A 21,102-nucleotide genomic window follows, 5' to 3' on the forward strand; every position below is an offset into this window, starting at 1 on the left:
CTGAATTAAGCTTCCAAACTTAATTTCTTACCAATTAAGTCTTTAATAAAATTAATTTCACCTATTAAAAATCTAATTAAATTCTTGCACTTAATTAATTTTTTTTTAATCTTGGCCTAAATTAATTCTTAAAATTAATTAGATCTTAATTAGGCTTATGAATAAATCAAATTGGATTATTAAGAGTCTAATTAAGTCCCCAAACTTAATTTTTATAAGAATTTTTCTGATATTCATTTAAATTAACCTTAAATCTACATTGTCCTTCACATTTGGATCCTTCAATGGTGCAATTGAGCTTTCAATTTTGCACTTAAATCCCTCTTCAGTATGTCTTTGCCAACCAATTTGCTTGTCTTTTTTTATTGTTTATGTTAAATGTTTTATTTTTTATTATTATTTTAAAAGAAAAATGAATTTGGAGAACCTAAAATTGAGTTATGACAACATTAGAGACAAGTAATAATAAAAAAGTGTATTTCTTCTTCTGTGTTCTCTTCTCTAATTCTCTCCTTCTCTTTTCTCTCAATTTATTTCCTTGTCAAGCCATTAGCTTAACATCTGTTTGTTTGCAAAGGAAAGAAAAGGGAAAGAAAACTTGTGTATCTTTTTTTCTGCTTGTGCTGATGAGGCTGTAGGAAAGGGAGATATAACCATTGATTGTTGCTACTTTTATTAGGCTCCTACTTTCAATTAGAGAGCATTGGGTGTAGGTGACAAATTATACGTCCTGTTGTAACCCAATTTTGGCCCATTAGCTTTTTAATTTAATTTTACAAGGTTTAAAATGTAAAATTAAAATATCAGAGATTTATTTCGATGAAAAATGTGATTTGTAAGCTTGCGTGAAAACTAGGGATTACAATGTGCTTTTGTCATTCTATCCTTATCTTCAAGATAATCCCTATCTTAAAGATAATCCTTGTCTTCAAGATAATGATAGTTATCCGCTTTCAAATTTGATTCTTAATCAAATTCAAACTTCAAAGAAGAGAATGAGTTTGATTGAAACTTTGTTTCTCGCACGCGAAGGGACTCTTGTACTATAAATACAGATCTCAATGTATGCACAAGAAAAGGGCAGAAAAAACCCAAGAGGAGGCCATTACTAGAAACCCTACAAAAAAGATAAATAAAAAAATAAAAAAAGACATTTACAAAAAAAACAGCCAGAGCAAGCCCTCCATGGCTTTTCTTTTCCTCTCTGGCTTGAGACCAAAACCGCCACCACACCAGCCTTGGCCTCCCCTCTCAGCCGAACAAACATCCCCAACCATCATCATCGTCTTCGCCTTCGTTTCCCAACAATAGCACAAAGCAACAACACAGGAAAGAAAGACTAGAGAAGACACTGAAAAACAGAAACAGAGGGGAAAGCAGCAGCAGTCGGGCAACCCTCCATCACCATCGCCATCGTCTTCGCCTTCACTCCGCAGCTGCACCAGCCTCAACAGCTCTTCCACACCGGGAACATCCAGCGGTCCTCCATTGATGCAACTGCACTGATCTCAGCAACACCGGAAGCCACCATCCTCAACCGCGACAGCCCTTTACCCTGTCGTTTTTGTCCTCACCAGCGCAGCGTCTTTAACAGGCCCAGCACCGCAAGCTTCCCTCTGGCAGCAGCGGCATGCAACTCCAGAACGACCACACCACAGAGAACAACAAGTGGGATTTTCAACCGTCAGCGATTGCTCGATCACCATTATCGTCTTCACCCACACGCTGCAGCTGCACCGGACTCGTCCTGTATTGTTACAGAAACAAATTCATAAAAATGAGAAAGCACAAGACAAACGGAGAGGAGGGAATATCAGTGGAGAACAAGAAGAAACAAAAGAGGAAGAGAAAGCAGCCGACTAGTCTTCCTCCACCAACGCCTCCAGCCGCTGCCTCGCCAGGTAAGTCTTTCTTCCCTTGTTTTGCCAAATTAATTATCTTACTACTGTAGCATGCATGCGTGAGTTGTTCACGCATGCATGCAATAGTGGCCAGTCGGGTCACTGGTTTGGACCAGTGACCCGATCCTTTTTTTTTAGTTTTGAGATCGGGCTACATAAATAAACAAAAAAATGATAAAAAAGAAAAAATAGTTAATGTTTCTTTTAATACAGAATTTTACGAATTTATTCACTGGCGTCAAAGTCAGGAATACTGTACTTTTTAGGTTGTGCAATATTTATCAACGCCAGAGTTGAAAATATTTGTAGTTGATTATTCACTGACGCCAGAGTCAGGAATATCCTAGGTGGATCATGAAAAGCGTAATACAACAAACTCTTAGCAATTTTAAGACAAAACAAGCAATGCAACTTGCCTTGGGTGGGACGCTTAAGGGGTGATAATATCTTCCCTTTCACGTAACCAGTCCCGTACCGTAGAATCTTTGTTGACCAGTTAGAGTTCCTAGTGACCATAATACTAGGTGGTGACTCCTTGAACAAGACCTTTTCTCTTAAAAGAACAAGATGTCAGATATCTGTTCTTTTTCTAGAACCAGATAATTTTTTAACGAGTCGTCGTAATATCCGGGTGTGACACATCCTTCCCCTCCCTTCTTTATTTAAAAAAAAAAAAAAAAACAAGACAAAACAAACCCCTCCACTCCATTAAAAGAGAGAAACAAATTATCCCCGTCAAAATAACATGCATCGGAAAGTTTTATAACACACCTTGGTTGCTTCATTTCATTTTATAATTCCCAAAAAAGAAAAGAAAAGAAAAGGAGAGCATGATAATCTCAATGGTTGTATGTTGTTCTGCTATCAAGTGCAAAGTAGAGGTGGGGAAGTGGGCATCATAATTTACTTCTCTCTGATGTATTGTTGCTGTGAAGTTACATGGGAACTTCTTTGCCGGTATCAGGGCCAAGAATCACCACGAATCATGATATGCTAATCTTTGCCGCTTTTGCGCAAGCGTTCTTTTGTAAAAGACAATGAAAAGGTCTTTTGTTTGCAAGTATACAAAACCAGATTTGTATTGGTCTGTGTGCTGGTTGGGACAAGAGCTCCAAATAAATCACGAACATCCCGGAATCTGAATAAACCAAGATTTCCTTTCAGAATAGAAATTGTCTTAATATCATGACCTACAGAGACCTGATGATGAGAGGTCATTGTTCCTGCTGGTTGTTAGGGTACAACTACCAAATGAACATCACCGGACAAAAGAAAAAAACGCTGTTTCATTGCTAACCCAGCAGAGAGAGCAGATCCAAGTTGACGATATATGTGTGTTAGATGCTCTTCATGTCACCGCTGCTTCTTGTTTCAACATCCACCATGTTCAACCTTGGCCTAACAATACACAGCTGTCCTATAGTTGGCCTCTTTAGAACCATAATACTGCATTTACAGTCACAACCCTATGTTATGGAGTAATATCGTCTTCTATTCTAGTTGTATGAACAATGTCAGGTGGTGTCTGAAGTTACCGTCTACAATATACCATTCCTTCGGCGTCATCCTTGATAATGTTGTTAAGGCTAGTAGGAAAATCAGCAGGCCACAAAACTACATCTCTCTCAACAACCATCTTTGCAAGATAATCAGCTGCTCTATTAGTTTCTCGCCATGAGTGAGAAACCTTGTGCTTTTTGAACTTCTTTAAAAGAAGCCGGATCTGCTTCAAGCAAGCATCAGCCTTCCCACTGTAAGGCTGCTGCCTGTTAATGGTATTCACAACACTCAGTGAATCAGACTCAACCCAAAGTACTTGAATGTGCAGATTCAAGGCAAGAACTAGACCTCTCCATATAGCCCACAATTCAACCAAGAATATATCATGTCCAGAAGCTTTAGATACAAAACCGCATATTGCATTACCCTCGTAATCACGGAACAAGCCACCAATACCAGCATTCTCACTATCTATGGATCCATCGGTATTTAATTTAATCCATCCAAAATCTGGCCTTTTCCATTGACACCATCTAATTGATCTAGCAACAGGGCCTAGGAGGTCGCTCCATGTTTCAAGATTGGCCAGGTTCCCAAGAAAAACCATCCTAGGTTCTCTCTTTGCTGTAAGAAGAGACTTGGAAGTGTCCCTCGCCAGTTCTTCTGCACGTAGATTTTCTTCATTAGTCTCGTGTTCCTTCCCTTGAAAGTGTTTCTTCAAAAAAATTTCGCTGGAAGTGCTGAACAGACAAACAGCACAGCTCCACTCCTTTTGAACTTTCTTTGGACTTGTTGGCCCAGCAATTTCCTCCTCCACGAGGTCATGATTGGGCTCGAATATCTGCTGGCAAAGACAACACATAGAAGCAGCTATTGAAACAAAAAGATAGAATGGCATCCTCATCCAGTTTAAGATAGCAATTTAGCACATTGCCCAAATTTAAGAGTGGACAGGAGAAATGTGGTCAAATTAAGTCAAACATGCAAGCAAGATTGATAATAAACTGAAAATACAGCTCATACCAAGGCACAAGGTCATATGATGGCTAGGAAAAACCACTAAAGAAATGCATCTTGGCAAGCGGTTTCATATCAAGGCTCTATCAGTAAAAACTACTGGAATTATGTTTGGATTTGTAGGGTTAAACAATATATTATCCCTCCGTGTATTGCATGGCTCTAGTGTTTCCATTACTACAATCATCAACTCATGGGCGTACCTGGAAAACGGATTTCTCCAATTCTTCATGCCCATCCCCGATCATGTTTGTGTCAGCCACGTCAACAAAGTCGTTATGCCTCCATGATGGGAAACAATTATTCCTCGGCAGGGATAAGTTGATCCATTTCATTGAGTTCTCAGATAAATAAGGTCTCACAAAGTACATGTAAATATAAGAAGCACCACCAAAATAAGGTATCACTAGCAAGACAGTTGCTACACCTTTCACATAGGGCCAGAATGGAAGCCTGTAGCGAAAATCACAGTCAATCAAAATGATTTGCCAATAAACACCTTATAGACGTATAGAAAAGAAATATTTCAAGCCCAGAAGCATGCAATGAGCTTCAAGGACAAGCAGCGGTCTCAAGCAATTTTTTATTTTTATCTCAAAGATAGAAGAATCATCTCAAAAGCAAAGAATAAGAAAATCCAAGTCAAATTCCCCAGGATGTGCCCTGACTAATTTGTATCCCACCCGAGGGCTTCAGCCCTCCAAGCAATAAAAAGAAAACGTAAAGGTTAATTTAATTGTGAGAGAATAAATAACAAGGATTTAATTTACCATAATAAAAGCTTGGAAAGTGCCTGCTCCAATATTGTAAAAAGAGCAAATAAAACCCAGAAAGTAAGGCATTGCTGATTCTTGGAGCAGGAATCACTCTTCACCGCCAAAAATGAAGCATACCTGTAAACTCAAAAAAGAAAAAAAAGATGAAAGGAAAACTTGCTTAGAAAATTAAACAGAAGGAATGAAGAAGAAAATCAAGAGAGAATCTCAACTCACAAGGGACAGACGAGAGTAAACGAAGGCCTGCAAATTAAAAGGAAGGGAATCTTGAATTAACACACTGACAACGTTAAAGATCGTGATAAGGAATGAACCATGAGAGATTTTGCATCAGATGACTAAAGCAACAAAATGGTTTGTTACAGGTAAAACAGAGAGATGAATTACCAGGAGAGAATATCAAAGAAGCTTTCAAAAACTTTAAGGAGAAAAGTAGTTGTCCAAGCCATGTCTTCAACCTCTGTTCTCACTGATGTCTTAATGGCGAAGATGGATGTGGGAGGTTTAATAGTTTATCAAGAAAGACTTTTAAAGTCAAGCAGGCACTAAAATATTTAGTAAAGTTGCAGTACGGGAGAAACTTCGCCAAATGCAAGAACATTGGCGTTGCTCTTATAAAATGTAAATAATAATTTCCAAATTGTTGATTCTTTTCTTGATTTATTGTTGTCTTATGGAGTACGCTACATCGTTCCCCGCACTGCGTCATGGGTTGGTTGATTTTTTCTTAATATAAAGAAAAATATACGGGATCAATTTAGATTAATTTGAAGTAATCTTTTAAATTGATTATTAGAAAATGATAATTTTATATAAAATAAATTGAAATAAATTATAAAATATAATTTTTAATCAACCCAATATTAAATATAAAAATTTAAAAAAATAAAGAAAAAAGTCTCAGGTCGATTTGAGCTATCTTGTCAAATTCACAACTCGGGTCATAATACCAAAATAACCTCATATAAAATAAATCAAAATAAATTATGAAACACAATTTTCAATTAACTCAAATTTGAAGGAAAAAATTAAAAAAAAAAAGAATTCATTAAAAAAAAGGATAAAAAAACCTAAGTTAACCCACCAAATTCATGACCCAAGTCATGAGACTAGGATAACCTCATAGAAAGTAAACCAAAAAAATAAGCTCGGTCAACTTAAATTAACATACCATGTTCGCAACTCAGGTCATAAAACTAGAATAACCTCATGGAAAGCAAATCAAACAAATTATGAAGTCAAATTCCTAATAAATTCATTATTGAATGATGAAATTGGAAGAAAAAATCAATCTACAAAAGACACAATAAAATGACATGAGTCTACCGAATTAACTCATAAAACCAGTGATCCAAATCATGAGATCAAAATAACCTCATAAAAAACAAATTGAAACAAATAACAAAATTTAATTTTTAATCAACTCAATGTTAAAGATGTTGAAAGATGAAACTAAAATATTATCAATTAAAGAAATTGTTTTTTTTGTTGGGTTTGTGCTTCAAATGTTTTCCTAGTATTTTTAGAGACAAAAAGAAATTTGAGTCAACTAGGTTAGCTCGTCAAACCCATAACATTGATCATGAGACTTAAATAACTACATAAAAAACAAACTGTAACAAATTATAAAACTCATTCTCTAATAAACTAATATTAAGAGATAAATTTTTTTGAAAAAATAAACTAAAAATAAATATTATTATAATAAATAGTATTTTATAAAATGATACACTGTAAAATCATTACTTCTTTTAATTTTTCTTAATAATTTTTTAAATAATAGTTTTGATATTATTCAACCCAATAGAACTGCATGCTTCTCTTATAAAAATATAACATAGTATTGGCTAAATCATTCATTTGAAACATATCTTTCCCAATTCAAAAAAAAAAAAAAAAAGAAGCTTTTTTTTATTATCAATTCAATATTGATATTTTCTATTCAGTCACTTAGATACAATTTTTCAATATTAAAATTTTATCATAGTCCATTGAGTGCTTTCTCTCTCTATACATGAATTGAGTATTCTTTTTCACTACATTCATTAATTTTTTTTTATTTTATTTCTACTAGCATCATCACTCTCTCCCACCCTCTTATTAAAGGTTTTTTTTTTTGGGGTAAATAACGTGATCAAAGCCCAAATCTACAAAATCAAATGAGAAGACTAGCTCCCGTCATATCTGTATAGAGCAAACAAATAAGTTTCTTACGAGGAAATTATACTTGATTAATTGAAATAAAAAGTACAAATATTCGCTAAATTATACTTCATAATAGAAAAAAACTAATCAAGGTGCTTGAACACAATACCTTTTTCTGATAAATTAATAAATAAGTCGTTAATCAAAATCCCATGTTAGATACCATATACACCAATCAACATGAATCTCATTGTCATAATCTAATTTTCAAGTTTTTTCAAATTTAATTTTTTTTTAAATTAAAAAAAACTCACAACTTGTCCAGAGCAGGTTGAGAAGGGTTTCAAATATATACAGAAACCAAACTTGAATTTTAGATAAATTAGAAGCTCAATTGTATCTCATTGTACCTAAAACTAAAAAAATAATACATATTTAAGATCAAATTAAATTATTATTGAATGAATTTGTATATAAATTAAGTATAGGAATTTAATTAGATTTTTAATAGGGCAATTTGATTTAATAATGAGTCCAATTAAAGTTTTAATTAAGTTTAATAGTTAATTTGGGTCAAATTAAAATATTTAATTAAGTGTAAAGACTTAATTTACTTTTAGTGGGTCATATTAATTTTATTACGGTGAAAAATTATGTTTTAGTCCTTGTTGTGACATCCACTTAGGTACAATAAAATGATGACTTCACCGAGAATTTTAAAATTTAGCCCAATTACTTTTGATTGCCATTTTATTTACTTGATTATTTTCTATAAATATTTTATTTATTGTTAGCTTTGTTCATTTTTTTTCATGTTATTTAACTGCTGCATACACATGCATTTTATTTTCACTAAGTAAAGACTTGATTAATTAATTTTTTTTAAAATAAATAATATATGGATATTATTTAATGGGCAAATAATAATTTTTCATAAATAAAAATTTTATGATTCCCTATAAATATAAAGTTATGCCTCTTATTTTTTTTAAGATTGTTTATTAGACAGAAAAACTATATAAGTTACAAAATAGAGAATTAACATTCTAGGCATAACAATCATTCTCTTTTAAATAAGAATTTAGGAGATTTCTTACAACATCATGAATTACTATTAGAGGTTGGAAAATTGGACGGCTTGTGTGGTTTACGACAACCCAACTTTTAAAGAATGATTCAAAGCCAGAAAAGATCATATCTTCAGATAATAAATCTCCAAGCAACTCTAGATTACTCTAGATTTGTCTAATATGATCCTAGAAACTCTTGAATAATTTTATTTTATTGTTTTCACTGCGTATATGATGTTCATGATATTTGAAAACCCAACATTGCTAAGCTAAGATCTCTTGAGAAGTGCAAATAAATTTTTTGAAATGTAATAATATAAATAAAAATAAATATATAGGGCATGATTGCTTGAACTAAGCTTTAATAGCTGTAATTAGGACTGATGGCAACTCATCATTAATTCTCATGGACTTGAAAACTGCATGTGCCAATTTTAGTTAATTTATTTATCATTTTCCACTTGTTGTGAAGTGAAACTGTCATAAGCAGCGGATCTAATGCTGATGAGATGCTATCTGGAGTTGAGTTCATGATATGGCCAGCAACAGTTGTGATACTATCTAGTACTGCTTTTTTAACAGTAGTTAATGTTGCTGCATAAACAACTTGATATTTTTTTAAAAGATAAAATTAAAAAAAATTTAAATAAAAAAAAATCCTAGCCAACCAAACCTACAATCTGTAATAAAAATAACATGTAAAAACAATATATTAATTAAAAAAAACCACAAGGAAAAAAAAGAAAAGGCAAACAAGGTTTTTAAGAATGTGGGGAAAGGACTATTCAATGCTATAATATTTTTCTACATGATTTAGTATCTTATTAATATTAATAATAATTAATAATGCCGGAGTTGAACTTGAAACATACTTGAATTACATAATTTGCAAGTTTATAACCACACCAAGCACTATTTCTAGGTTATAAAATTAGGATAACCTTAAAAAAATCAAACCAAAATAAATCATGAAACTTAATTGTCAATCAAACATAATATTAAATAATAAAATTAAAAAAAATCAATTAAAAATTTTTTTAAATCAACTAAACTAACATACCAAACTCTAATTTATTTGGGATTAAAACAACAAAACTCACTACCCTAATCATGAGACTAAAATATCCTCATAAAAAACAAATCAATACAAATTATAAAACTCAATTCTCATCCAACCTAATATTAAATGATAAAATTGAAAAATATTTCAAGTAAAAAAACACTAAAAACAACCTAAATTAACTCGAATTAACCCATTAAGCACTATTACTGTGTCATAAGACTAGATTAACCTAATAAAAAATAAATAGAACAAAATTCTCAATTAATTCAATATTAAAAAATAAGATAAAAAAATTAAATAATAAAAAAAATCTTAGCTAACCAGATTAAACTATCAAACCTCCCCATCTATATTGTGAGAATAAATCATGAGAATGAGAAAACATGTGAGGAAAGTCCATTAATTGCAAAAGAAACCACAAGAAGAAAAAGAAAAGGAAAATGATTGTTTTAGGAATGTGGGAAAATTACTATTCAATGCAAAATATTTTCCCATATATTGTTAATGTTAGTAATAATTAATAATTAATAAATAGTACGGGCGAAGAACTTGAAACATACTTGAATTACATCATCTGCAGGTTCGTAACCAAACCAAGGACAACTTAGATCACAAATTGCAGGTGTAGCACAAATGCATAATAAAATATTGAGCATCTCCAATAATAAAAGTTATTTAAGAAAGTTAAAAGGTAAATTTTTTTGTTCTTATGAAAAAAAAATATGAGAGAAGCCATTTATATTTTAATATATTTAATATTAATACTTTTTGTTTTTTTAGAAAAACTTAATTAATAAAAGATGAAATCTTTACATAATCTATTTTAACATTGAAGCTGCAAAATCAGAAGACAAGACAAAAAAAATTAGTTTCTGGCTCTCCCACTGGAGATGCCCTTGCAAGCAGAAACTACATTTTGATGAATTCACAAGTAGGCATCCTTTTAAGCCACGAATTTAAAATGCTGCTCTTGAATCCCTTTTGGCTTTTACGCATCAAGAGCACAAACTGATGATGCGTTGTCATTAATACGTCCTCTGCAACAAAAATAAAAAAATAATAAGTCCACTGCAAATTAAAAAAAAAAACCGGGACATCTAATTCACTTGAACATAAACTGAAAAGTTTGTACAGATAACATAAACAAATATACAAACATCATGATAGCATAAACAATCTATGGATTAAGTTATCCAAACTCTGATGAAAAAAAAAAAGGTTAAATATGATTATCTAGCTGGAGAAATCACACCAAAAATACCAAACACATTTTGTCATAAATTGGCATTCATGTTCGGCAGACAGCTAGAAGACGTGATCACATTCATTCTACTTGGTGAAATCAATATACCACAATTTCACTGCAGAATTTGATTACTGTGAACTAGATCAAGCTTGGTATAAGCCACCAGAGAATCAGCATTGTTATCCAGCTGAGACAATAGATTGTCGTATAAGGTAAAGAGCACCAGAAAATATTTCATAAAACACTGAATGATGTACCTTGCGCTTCTTTAGTTTTCCCATTGCACTGCCGCCATTACTGATGGTTGTTGTCTGCTCATTTGTATCATCATCCAAGGCTAAGGTTTTGATTTCATCATTGAATCCATCAGTCAAACCAAGCAACCTGGAACAATGAAATGAGAATTCCATCAAGTCATGAAAAATATCAGGTTCAACTGGATAGTTAAATAAATTCAGCAGACCAAAATTAAAAAATAAATAACCCAAAAAATGGTAAGAAATAATCGATGTTGATCCATCGTGTATACCCATTTCTTGACTTCTTCAAATCCTTTTGCTTCCTTTTCTCCTTCTTGGTCAAAGGAACCCGTGTAAATAGTTCTTCTTCTTGTCGTGCTCGATCTTCAAACTGTTCCACATATCTTTGGGATTCCCAACTATCGAGTCCAGCATATTCTTTAACCTGATTTTACCATCATTGACAGGTGATCCAGTGAACTTGTGAAAGTAGTCTTCAAGCTTACACAATACCAGAAAAACAGTAGACAACAAACCTCAGCGGGTCTATCCTCCATATCATCTATCAGTTCTTTCATAAAACCATGTTTAGCTTTTCGAAGAGTCTCTTTCTGCCTTCTCAGAGCATTTCTTTCCTGTTTTGACATCTTATCCTCCTCCATAATCATGGGGGCAATTTTGGGTGGTCGATACACACCACCATTCTGCAGTATATAAACATGAACTTAGCAAACAAAAACCCTCAGATGTTTCAAAAACTACTAATAGATATATTTGTTAAGAACTGACCTGAGCCAACATATCAGTTTTGCTTTCAAGCAAGTCTGGGTTTGGTCTATATTTCAAATTATCCTCTGGTTTCTTAGATGCCTTAGATTCGTTTTCGCTCACATCTACTTGATCTCTTGCAGAACCGGCATCCCTTGTGAGCTTTTGAATTTGATATTCAAGTTTTTTATCAATCATCCGGATCTGTTAATAAGCATTAAAGTGAACACAGTAGTAAGAGCCACTTAACTGGTACACAGATATGCTTAGAGGAAAAAAAAAGAGAAGAAGAATGATATTCATACCTTCTCCAAAAACAACCTTATCTCCACAAGGCTACGAACTACAGGATGTTTCTCAATTGACAAACCTTTTGCCTTGCGTATCAAATAAAAAACCAGTGATTGGCAATAACTTAGTAGCAGTAAATGTTTAGCTTCAAGGTAGCTTATCCCTTCCGTAGTCGGAAAATTATTCGTTTTTACCTATTAAATGACAAAACAAGAATCGTAAAAGAAAGAAAGAAAGAAAGAAAAAAATAAACTGATTGCACGTTCTTTAAAAAAAGTGAGTAAAATCTCAGTATCAAAAGCAAGAATTCGTTAAATTGGTTAGTTTAGAAGCTCTGCTTGCTTACCTTGGCAGTTAAGGCTTGAACTTTATTCCTCACTATATCCAATCCTTCTTTTATTTCTTTCAACACTGTAGCTAACTGTGGAGCTTCCCTGGTCAAAAACAAAAACAAAGAAAGAAATGGAACCCATAAATCATTAAACCCTAAATCAAATTATCATATTGAGAATCGAAAATCTCAAATACTCACTTTTCTTTGACTTGAATCTGTTCTTCTTTGGTAGCCGCCTCCATCTTTTCGTGATCAACAATGACACAGGAGCTAGGGTTTTAGAGTTCCCCTTTGCGCTCTGAGGGAAAAGGAAAAGGAAAAAAAACAAGTTCTGCTCTTCTCTTGAGCACAGTGTCATATAAAATCTGGGTCAAATAGTGGGGCTCTTACTGATATGGGCCTCTGTTATTATCGGTCTGCTGTGCTATAATGGGCTTCTAAATTGAAATTGGATAAATATTAAAATAATAATTTTAAATTTTAAATTTTAAATTTTTAAAAATTATTTTAAAAATATAAAAATAATTAAAATAAAAGCATGAATACATGAAATTTATTTAAAAATTTATTTTTAATATAAAAGCATGAAAACTATTTAAAAATATAAAAAGTAATTAATTTGAAAAAAAATAAAAATAAAAAACACTAATAGTCTGTTCCTCTATCTTCAGTCTTTAAAATCTTCTCCAAACAATCCAACCAGGAAGGGCACAGGCGTTTGGCATAAAATCTCCATGAACGAGACGATGTTTGTTTCCCTAGGGAAATCCCAGCTACACCACTACACACCTGATTAAAATCATCAAATCAAAACGAAAAAGAAAAAATTTGAACAGGCCTCTATTTCTATTTTTATGTGTGTGTGTGTGTAATCAGCGAGCGTCTCACGGATCGGATCAACACTTGTATAAATAATTAAAAAGAAAAAACGAACGCGACCAACACGAGTTGCTACTTGTTATCAATTGACTCGCTAAATGGAAAAAAAGAAATGCGAAGAAATTTAGCTTTTCTAGGGTTTCGATTGTGATGCATTCGTGGTGGGTTGTGTCACGACTAGAACCTAAGAATTGGTTAACTAAACTCTTAGGCTTTGATTATGAGATAGAGTACATGAAGGGCAAAGATAACTTGGCAGCAAATGCCTTTTCCAGGATCTCAAGTACTGAATTGAGTGCCTTAACACTATCCTCGATTTCCACCAACATCATGGAGGAAATCAGACAGACTTAGGCAGCTGATCCAAACCTATAGAAAATCACTGAGGAATTGAGAAAGGATGCCAACTTGCATCCTGTCTATGCATGGGTCAATAACACTCTCATTCGAAAGGGAAGGGTAGTTATGGGTAGAGATTCACAACTACAAACTAAGCTCACCACCTTTTACCATGACTCTGCAGCTGGAGGGCATTCAGGAGCAACTGTCACTACAAAGAGACTCGGTCAGGTGTTTTATTGGCAAAAGCTGCAGAAAATAGTAAGGTAATATGCCCGAGAATGCTCCATTTACTAACAAAACAAGACTGAGAATGTGAAGCTTCCAAGAATTTTACAACCTCTACCCATCCCTATTACCCCCTTCATTGACATCAGCATGAACTTCATTGAAGGCCTACCCAAATCAGAAGGGAAGGAAGTCATCCTGGTAGTAGTCGATCGGTTTAACAAATATGCACACCTCATGGCTCTCTCCCACCCCTACCCTGCCCTTACAGTAGCTAAAGTCTTCATGGAGCATGTCTACAAACTCCATGGAATGCCAGCCACTATCATGAGCGACAGGGACATCATTTTTCTCAGTCAATTTTGGAAGGAATTGTTCAAACACCAGGGCGTTAACCTGCAATACTCTACCGCCTATCATCCCCAATCGGATGGGCAAACAGAAGTGGTTAACAAGTGTATAGAAGGATACCTACGGTGCATGACAGGGACTGCCCCAACTTTATGGGGAAAATGGTTAAGTGCTTGCGAGTAGTGGTATAACACCAACTACCATACTTCAATAAAGAAGACGCCTTATGAGATACTCTATGGCATGGTGCCTCCAATTCACATTCCCTACACTCACAAGGACTCTCCAGTAGAGGCCGTGGATCACTATCTCACACAACAAGAGGAAATGTTCAAAGAAATCAGAAGTAATCTCCTACAATCTCAACACCGGATGACCCAACAAGAAAAGAAGCGAAAGAAGTTTTTCAGTGGGAGATTCAGTCTATGTCAAACTATAACCCTACAGACAGCACTCAGTTCACAAGAGAGTTTCCCACAAGCTATTAGCAAAATACTATGGTCCCTATACAGTCACTAAAAAAATTGGCACCGTAGCATATGAATTACAATTACCTGCCATAACGGCTATTCACCCCGTCTTCCACGTCTCTTAGTTGAAGAAACACGTGGGCCATCATGCAGTCCAATCCGATCTTCCCACTCCTCATCATCGATCCCTGCTGCAGCCTTTACAGATCATCAAGAGAAGAATGGTTAAAAGAGGAAATACAACAGTCACTCAATTATTAGTTTTATGGAAGGACCTACCCCTGACAGAAGCCACCTCGAAAAATATTGATGATTTCTGCTTCAGATTTCCTGAGTTTCACCTTGAGGACAAGGTGGTGATCATAAAGGGGGCATTGCCACAACTGGAACCTAAGAAGATGAGGGCTAACGCAGAAGAAGAGGGATTTAATTCAAATCAAGCATAAACGACAGCGTTGGGAGGAAGCGGCAAGGAATTTAAACATTAGTTAAACGGTTGTGTTTCATACAGCCCAGATGATTCTAAATAAAATTAGTTGAAGCCACGTGTAAAGGCTAGGTGAAATATAGAAGCAAAGGAACGTTTTGGGTTATGTTAAATACCCTGAGAATGTAACATATAGTACACAATTAATATAATAGAATTCAGTATTCCCTCCTACTTTCTCTCGTTCTCCTTCAGTGTGTTAGGGGAAAAAACCCATGCAGGACACATGACACGTTCTTCCTCCCTTCTTCTAAACTTCTTCTCTTCTTCCATGGCATTCTAATCATCCTCTAGAAACGAACTCACAGCAGGTTGTGACATGAAATTATGGCGCAGAGAGATTGCTGTATTTGAATTTTATATTTGGATAATTTAAAGGTTTTGAAGTCGAGAAATTACGAAAATGGCAGCCTCGCCTGTCAAGTTTCTCTTCCCTTTCTTGTTTCTTTACATCACATTGTGGTTGCTCATCATGTATGTCTCTCGATTATTTAAGATCGTTTTTATCGATATTTTATTTGATTGCTTCAAGACTTGGATTGATGATCGTTGGCGTAAATGAGTTAAAATGGTTGGTAATTCAGGCGCGTGAATGAATGTAGTTTATGACGATGGAAGCAAGGAAGATACCTCTGACATGAATGACATTGATCAGAAAAAAGAATATCCCTGGAACTCCTAGTAGCTTGTCTGATGCAAATATACCATCCTCCATGACATGGTATTGGGTGATTCAAGGGCTTGATGTTCATATCTTGCTGCCATACAGATTGCAGTTGCGCGCCATTGATGATTCCATTGAGGATATATTGCGAGGTTTGAAGCTTATAACTGCTGCTAAAACTGCACTGATATTTCCTATGAAGAAAGAAAGCTCAAAGCCCAAAAAGCCTAGTTCAACAAAATTTGGAAGTGTAAAGTTTTGTATACGCAAGCTTACAACTGATATTGAGGAAGAGCCAAAGCAGGGTTGGCTTGATGAACACTATCGTCTGATGAAGAATGAGGCATCTGAGCTCACTGTCAGGTTGAAATTCTTTGATGAATTTATTTCCAAACTAAACAATGGTCCCAAAGCTGCTGAAACAATTGATTTTAGTCAATAAAGAAAGGTTTGTGTAATGGAGTTGAGATTGATCTACAAAACCCTTCAAATATTCAGGAAATGCGAGAAGGAATAAACAATCATTTAGATTGTATTACCATGCATGTCAAAAGCTAGTAACATCAGAAGGTTCAGGCGCCTGTGTGGAAGGATTTCAGGCTGGTTTCAAGCCCAGCACTGCTAGGGCTTCTCTTCTTTCTATTTCTGCTAGAGTTAAGAAGAGCTTGACAAGAATTGATGGTGGAGAAGCTGGGATGATAGAGGATCTAAAGAAACTTGATCCTATTTTCTCAACTTTATGGGAGTAATATTTTATTGTGTACATGGACTCTAGCTGTTCATTTAAGAAATTACACGTTTCCTCTTTTTGCTGCTACTTCTGGTAAATGTGAAGGCTGGATTGTGCTGGTACAGTAGGTAACATTCGAAGCTGCTTTCCACACCCTTCTTCTCCTTCCTCCCTACTCCATGATGCTTCAAGTTTTCTTCTCGAGTCCATGCTCATTTACTTTGTCTAGCTTTTCTCCATTACCATATTGAAAGAAAAATGGAAATGAAATTGACTAGCAATCACTTATTTGTGTCATGCCACGAGTTTGAATTCTAAAAATAAGATTTATCACAATACTGAGCAGATCTCAACTTGTTTTCTTGGAAGTTTAGTTGGTTGCCATAGTTGAGATTAGATAGATTAGCTGTCCTGCTGAAGTGACAGTACCAAACCAAAAACATTGTGATGTATGTTGACAAATAACTACTCTTAAAAAAGGTCCAGTTATTTAAATGTACGTGGATAGAGAAATGGCATGCTTTGGAAAGAGGCTATTCCTTTAACTAAAATACCCCTGGTATTAACTGTAACTGGTTCGAAGGCATCATCCGACAATCTAACCTATAATGATACTGATAAGCCAAGAAGATCTCAACTAATGCCTATCAAGAATCCCAGGTTCATAGAGTTATGAAGATCTAATGGAGTGGAATTAGTCACTGTGGTATGTGCACACACAAGAAGAAGAAGTCAAGTATGATTTGTTGTGTTTGAATAAATGCCAGCTATTTAGTAGGAATCAATTGCTAGACTCCTGATTTTATATAGTTGTGCTAGTATTTTTAGGAAGAGCCTGTTATTCATTAATGTATTTAAACTCTGGAATTATACAGAGAAGGATAATTTGTTATTAATAAAAAATACATGTGGTATATTCTCACCCAAAAAAGAATTCAATTTGTATAATACTAACAACTTTGATTGGAACCTATTAATTGGTATCATAGCTGGTACATAATGGAAACCAACAAGGAATGAATTGAAAATCTTGAAGTGAGGCTTGGAGGACTTCAGGATGGTATGAGTCGAATGGAGCTTAGCATTGTTGGTAGGTTCCACCAAATAAAAAGCACCATTAACAAGCTAACAAAGGCTTTACTATCAAACAAAGAGGGGTCCAGTAGCAACACCAATGATCGTAGCGGACGAACTCGTCATAATAGAGAAGAATTCATGGAGAAAATAGAAGGGGAAGACAAATGTTCTCATCCAAATTGGCAAAACTTGAGTTTTCAATATACTTGGGGAATGGTTCAACAGAGTAAATCAATTTTTTAAGTACCAAATCACTAGTGAAGCGTAAAAGGTGTCATTGGCATCTTTCCATATCCAAAGCGAAGCAAACCAGTGGTGGAAATGATTGCGACGTGCTTACAAAGAAGATGATAGGGAAGTGACGTGGGCAATTTTTTAGGAAGAATTATGGGCACGATTTGGACGGACAGAGTGTGAAAATTTTGATGAAGCTCTATTAAGGATGAAACAATAGGGCTCATTACGTGACCATCAAAAAGAATTTGAGAGACTAGGGGATCAGGTGCAAGGGTGGACCCAAAAGGCATTAGTGGGGACATTTATGGGAGGCCTGAAACCAGAAATTGCAGAAGGAATAAGGATGTTCAAACCGAAATCATTGAATGAGGCAATAAGTCTAGCACGAATGCGGAATGATCAATTAACTCACCAGCGAGGAATCACAAAGCCATTACCCTTCAATCATAATCAAATTACTCTCGCTTCTCCAACGAAAACACCAGCCGCCATGCTCATGAAACGTCTTGCTTGGGATGAAATGCAAAAAAGGCAAGCTCAAGGCCTCTACTTTAATTGTGATGACAAATTCACTTCAGGCCATAAGTGTTACAGGCCCCCAGATCCTGTTACCGGAAGAGGACTATGATTTGAACATGGTAGATGACAAGGACCTCGTAGTTGATGAACCTGAAACATCACTACATTCTCCCTTACTCTTTATGCCTTACCACTAATCGGGTTGGACTTGGTTTTAGGAGTTCAATGGTTAGAGCAATTGGGGACAGTGACTTGTGAATGGAAAAAAATGACCATGGAGTTCCGATGGAATAATCAAGTCTAGAAGCTACAAGGGATGGATGCTCAACCCATTCAATTTGCATCTCTAAAGGATGTCTCAAAGGAATTACACCAGGGCAAATCCATTTGCTATTTGTTTGCAAATCAAAGCTGAGTTGCTAGTAAATAAGGTTGAGTCAGAAATGTAGCAGCTGTTGAAAGTTTTTGAAGATATTTTTCAAGAGCCAGAACAATTACCTCCAGTAGGAGAGATTAACAACTCGTATCACTCTTAAAAAAGGAACTGAGCTTGTCAATGTGAAACTCTATAGGTATGCCTATTTTCAAAAAGCTGAAATTGAAAACAAGTCCAAGACATGTTAAAATTAGGACTTATAAGATCAAGCACTAGCCCTTTTTCATCTCTTGTCTTTTTAGTTAAAAAAAAGATGGCACATTATATTTCTACACCGACTATAGAGCCCTTAACATTGTAACCATTAAAGACTGATTTTTTATCCCTACTATAAATGATATGTTAGATGAACTATATAGGGAAATTTTTTTTACTAAACTAGATTTGATTGCTAGTTACCATCAGGTTAGGGTATATCCACCCAATATTCATAAAAATTGCATTTCGTACTCATAATGGTCATTATGAATATTTAGCCATGCCCTTTAGTCTTTGTAATGCTCCTTCCACTTTTCAAACCATTATGAATTCAATATTTTGCTTCTATCTTTGCAAATTTGTATTAGTATTATTTGATGACATCTTGATTTATAATCCTAATTGGACCATGCATCTTGAACATGTTTGCAAGGCTTTTGAAATTTTAAGGTAGCACCAATTTTTTGTTAAATTGAAGAAATGTGCATTTTATCAACATGAATTTGGGTACTTGGGTCATATTATTACTCTTAAAGGAGTAACGGTGGACCAAGAAAAAATAAAAGCAATGTTAAATTGGCCAAGGCCAACTAATATCTCTGAGTTGCATGGATTTCCAGGCCTTACAAGTTACTACAGGTAATTTGTCCAGGATTATGGGATTCTAGCTCGACCACTTACAACTCTATGAAGAAAAGGACAATTCGGCTAGAATGATGAAGCAGAAACAACCTTTGAAGGCCTTAAAAAAGCCATGACTTCCACACCAACACTTGCAACACCTAGCTTTGATGAGCCCTTTGTTATTGAGTCTGATGCTTCCAGGGATAGAATTTGTGCGGTTCTAACTCAACAGGGAAGGCCCATAGCCTTTATGAGCCGAACTTTAGGGCTGTCAAAAAGAACTTGGTCAACATATGCAAGAGAGATGTTGGCCATTGTTGTAGCTTTCCAAACTTAGAGGCCATACTTGTTGGGCCGTAAATTCTTAATCCAAACAGACCAGCGAAATCTAAAATATCTATTGGAGCAGCGCATCACTACTCCAGAACAATAAAAATGGGTGTCAAAGCTATTGAGGTATGAGTATGAGATAGTGTACAAGCTTGGCAAGGAAAACTCTCAGTTGCAGATGCTCTCTCAGGCATAACAAGAAGTCCATACCTTAATACTTTATATGTCCCACAAACTCTGGTATGGATTAAGATCAAAGAAGAGGTTGTTTCTCATCCTTGCATGCAGAAAATTAGCAAGATGGCAACTGAGACCCCGGACAACCCCTATACATGGCGAAATGGGCTAGTTCCTTACAAGAACCGAGTGGTGGTACGCCCTAATTCAAACATCATTCAGCAACTATTGTGAGAATTTCATGACTCACAACTTGGGGTCATTCAGGGTGCTTCACACTTGCAAGAATCCCAGGTTCATAAAGTTATGAAGATCTAATGGAGTGGAATTAGTCACTGTGGTATCCTGTGCACATACAAGAAGAAGGAATCAAGTCTGTTTTGTTATGTTTGAATAAATGACAGCTATTTGGTAGGAATCAGTTGCTAGAGTCCGGATTCCATGTAGTTGTGCTAGTATTTTTAGGAAGAGTGTGTTATTCATTAATGTATTTAAACTTGGAATTATACAAAGAAGGACAATTCATTATTAATAATAACAAATACATGTGGTATATTCTCACCCATAAAAGAATTCTATTTGCATAATCCTAATAGCTTTGACTGGAGCTGTCAGATACATAATAGAGTTTGGAAGGAAAAACTTTTGTGATTCATGAATTTCAGGATATCCCTTAAACAGCATTTCCGACTGATCATATGTCTGCGTGAATAACTTATTTGCTAAGATAGATCACTGATTATGACCAGAATATTTCGTTTAGGGCCTTGTGCCACTTTTTATTCAGTTATTTGGATCATTATCTGCTGCTCTCTTTTTCTTGAAACAATGACATCCCAGCACTCTTCATAGTATTTGCTTGAAACATTCTTACGAAAAGAGTTAAAATTCTATGGTACAGGCTTTGTTTTGCTGCATACGGTATTTGAAAATGGAAGGGACTAATAAGTCGGTGACATGGATTTTCCCAAATGCTGGAGGTGTATCTAAATATTGCTGTAGAAGT

General features: G+C 35.0%; 2 protein-coding genes and 1 pseudogene across 3 annotated transcripts; 1 reads left to right on the forward strand and 2 right to left on the reverse strand.

Annotated features, from left to right (window-relative positions):
- Positions 1-3,040: 3,040 nt before the first annotated feature.
- Positions 3,041-5,810, reverse strand: LOC7460199 (uncharacterized). 2 transcript variants are annotated; one of them, XM_002307293.4, is made up of 5 exons: positions 5,582-5,810; positions 5,411-5,437; positions 5,189-5,311; positions 4,622-4,871; positions 3,041-4,245 (listed from the first exon to the last, which is right to left on the reverse strand). In XM_002307293.4, exons 1-5 carry the CDS (start codon positions 5,641-5,643, stop codon positions 3,433-3,435), a joined length of 1,275 nt encoding a protein of 424 aa, XP_002307329.3. In that variant the 5' UTR covers positions 5,644-5,810; the 3' UTR covers positions 3,041-3,432. The 2 variants fall into 2 exon arrangements, with proteins under 2 accessions (XP_002307329.3, XP_006383570.2); XM_006383508.3 differs by having other exon boundaries at positions 3,041-4,242; positions 5,582-5,808.
- A 4,427-nt stretch (positions 5,811-10,237) lies between these two features.
- Positions 10,238-12,715, reverse strand: LOC7486543 (uncharacterized). The gene is made up of 8 exons (XM_002307294.3): positions 12,549-12,715; positions 12,363-12,450; positions 12,031-12,210; positions 11,747-11,929; positions 11,494-11,661; positions 11,248-11,402; positions 10,976-11,102; positions 10,238-10,509 (listed from the first exon to the last, which is right to left on the reverse strand). Exons 1-8 carry the CDS (start codon positions 12,590-12,592, stop codon positions 10,498-10,500), a joined length of 957 nt encoding a protein of 318 aa, XP_002307330.1. The 5' UTR covers positions 12,593-12,715; the 3' UTR covers positions 10,238-10,497.
- Positions 12,716-15,745: 3,030 nt separating this feature from the next.
- Positions 15,746-21,102, forward strand: part of LOC18099583 (protein SABRE-like) — a 35,783-nt pseudogene continuing 30,426 nt past the window's right edge.

This window comes from Populus trichocarpa, chromosome 5 (genome assembly GCF_000002775.5).
Source record: "Populus trichocarpa isolate Nisqually-1 chromosome 5, P.trichocarpa_v4.1, whole genome shotgun sequence".
In the NCBI taxonomy this organism is placed as follows: Eukaryota; Viridiplantae; Streptophyta; class Magnoliopsida; order Malpighiales; family Salicaceae; genus Populus; species Populus trichocarpa.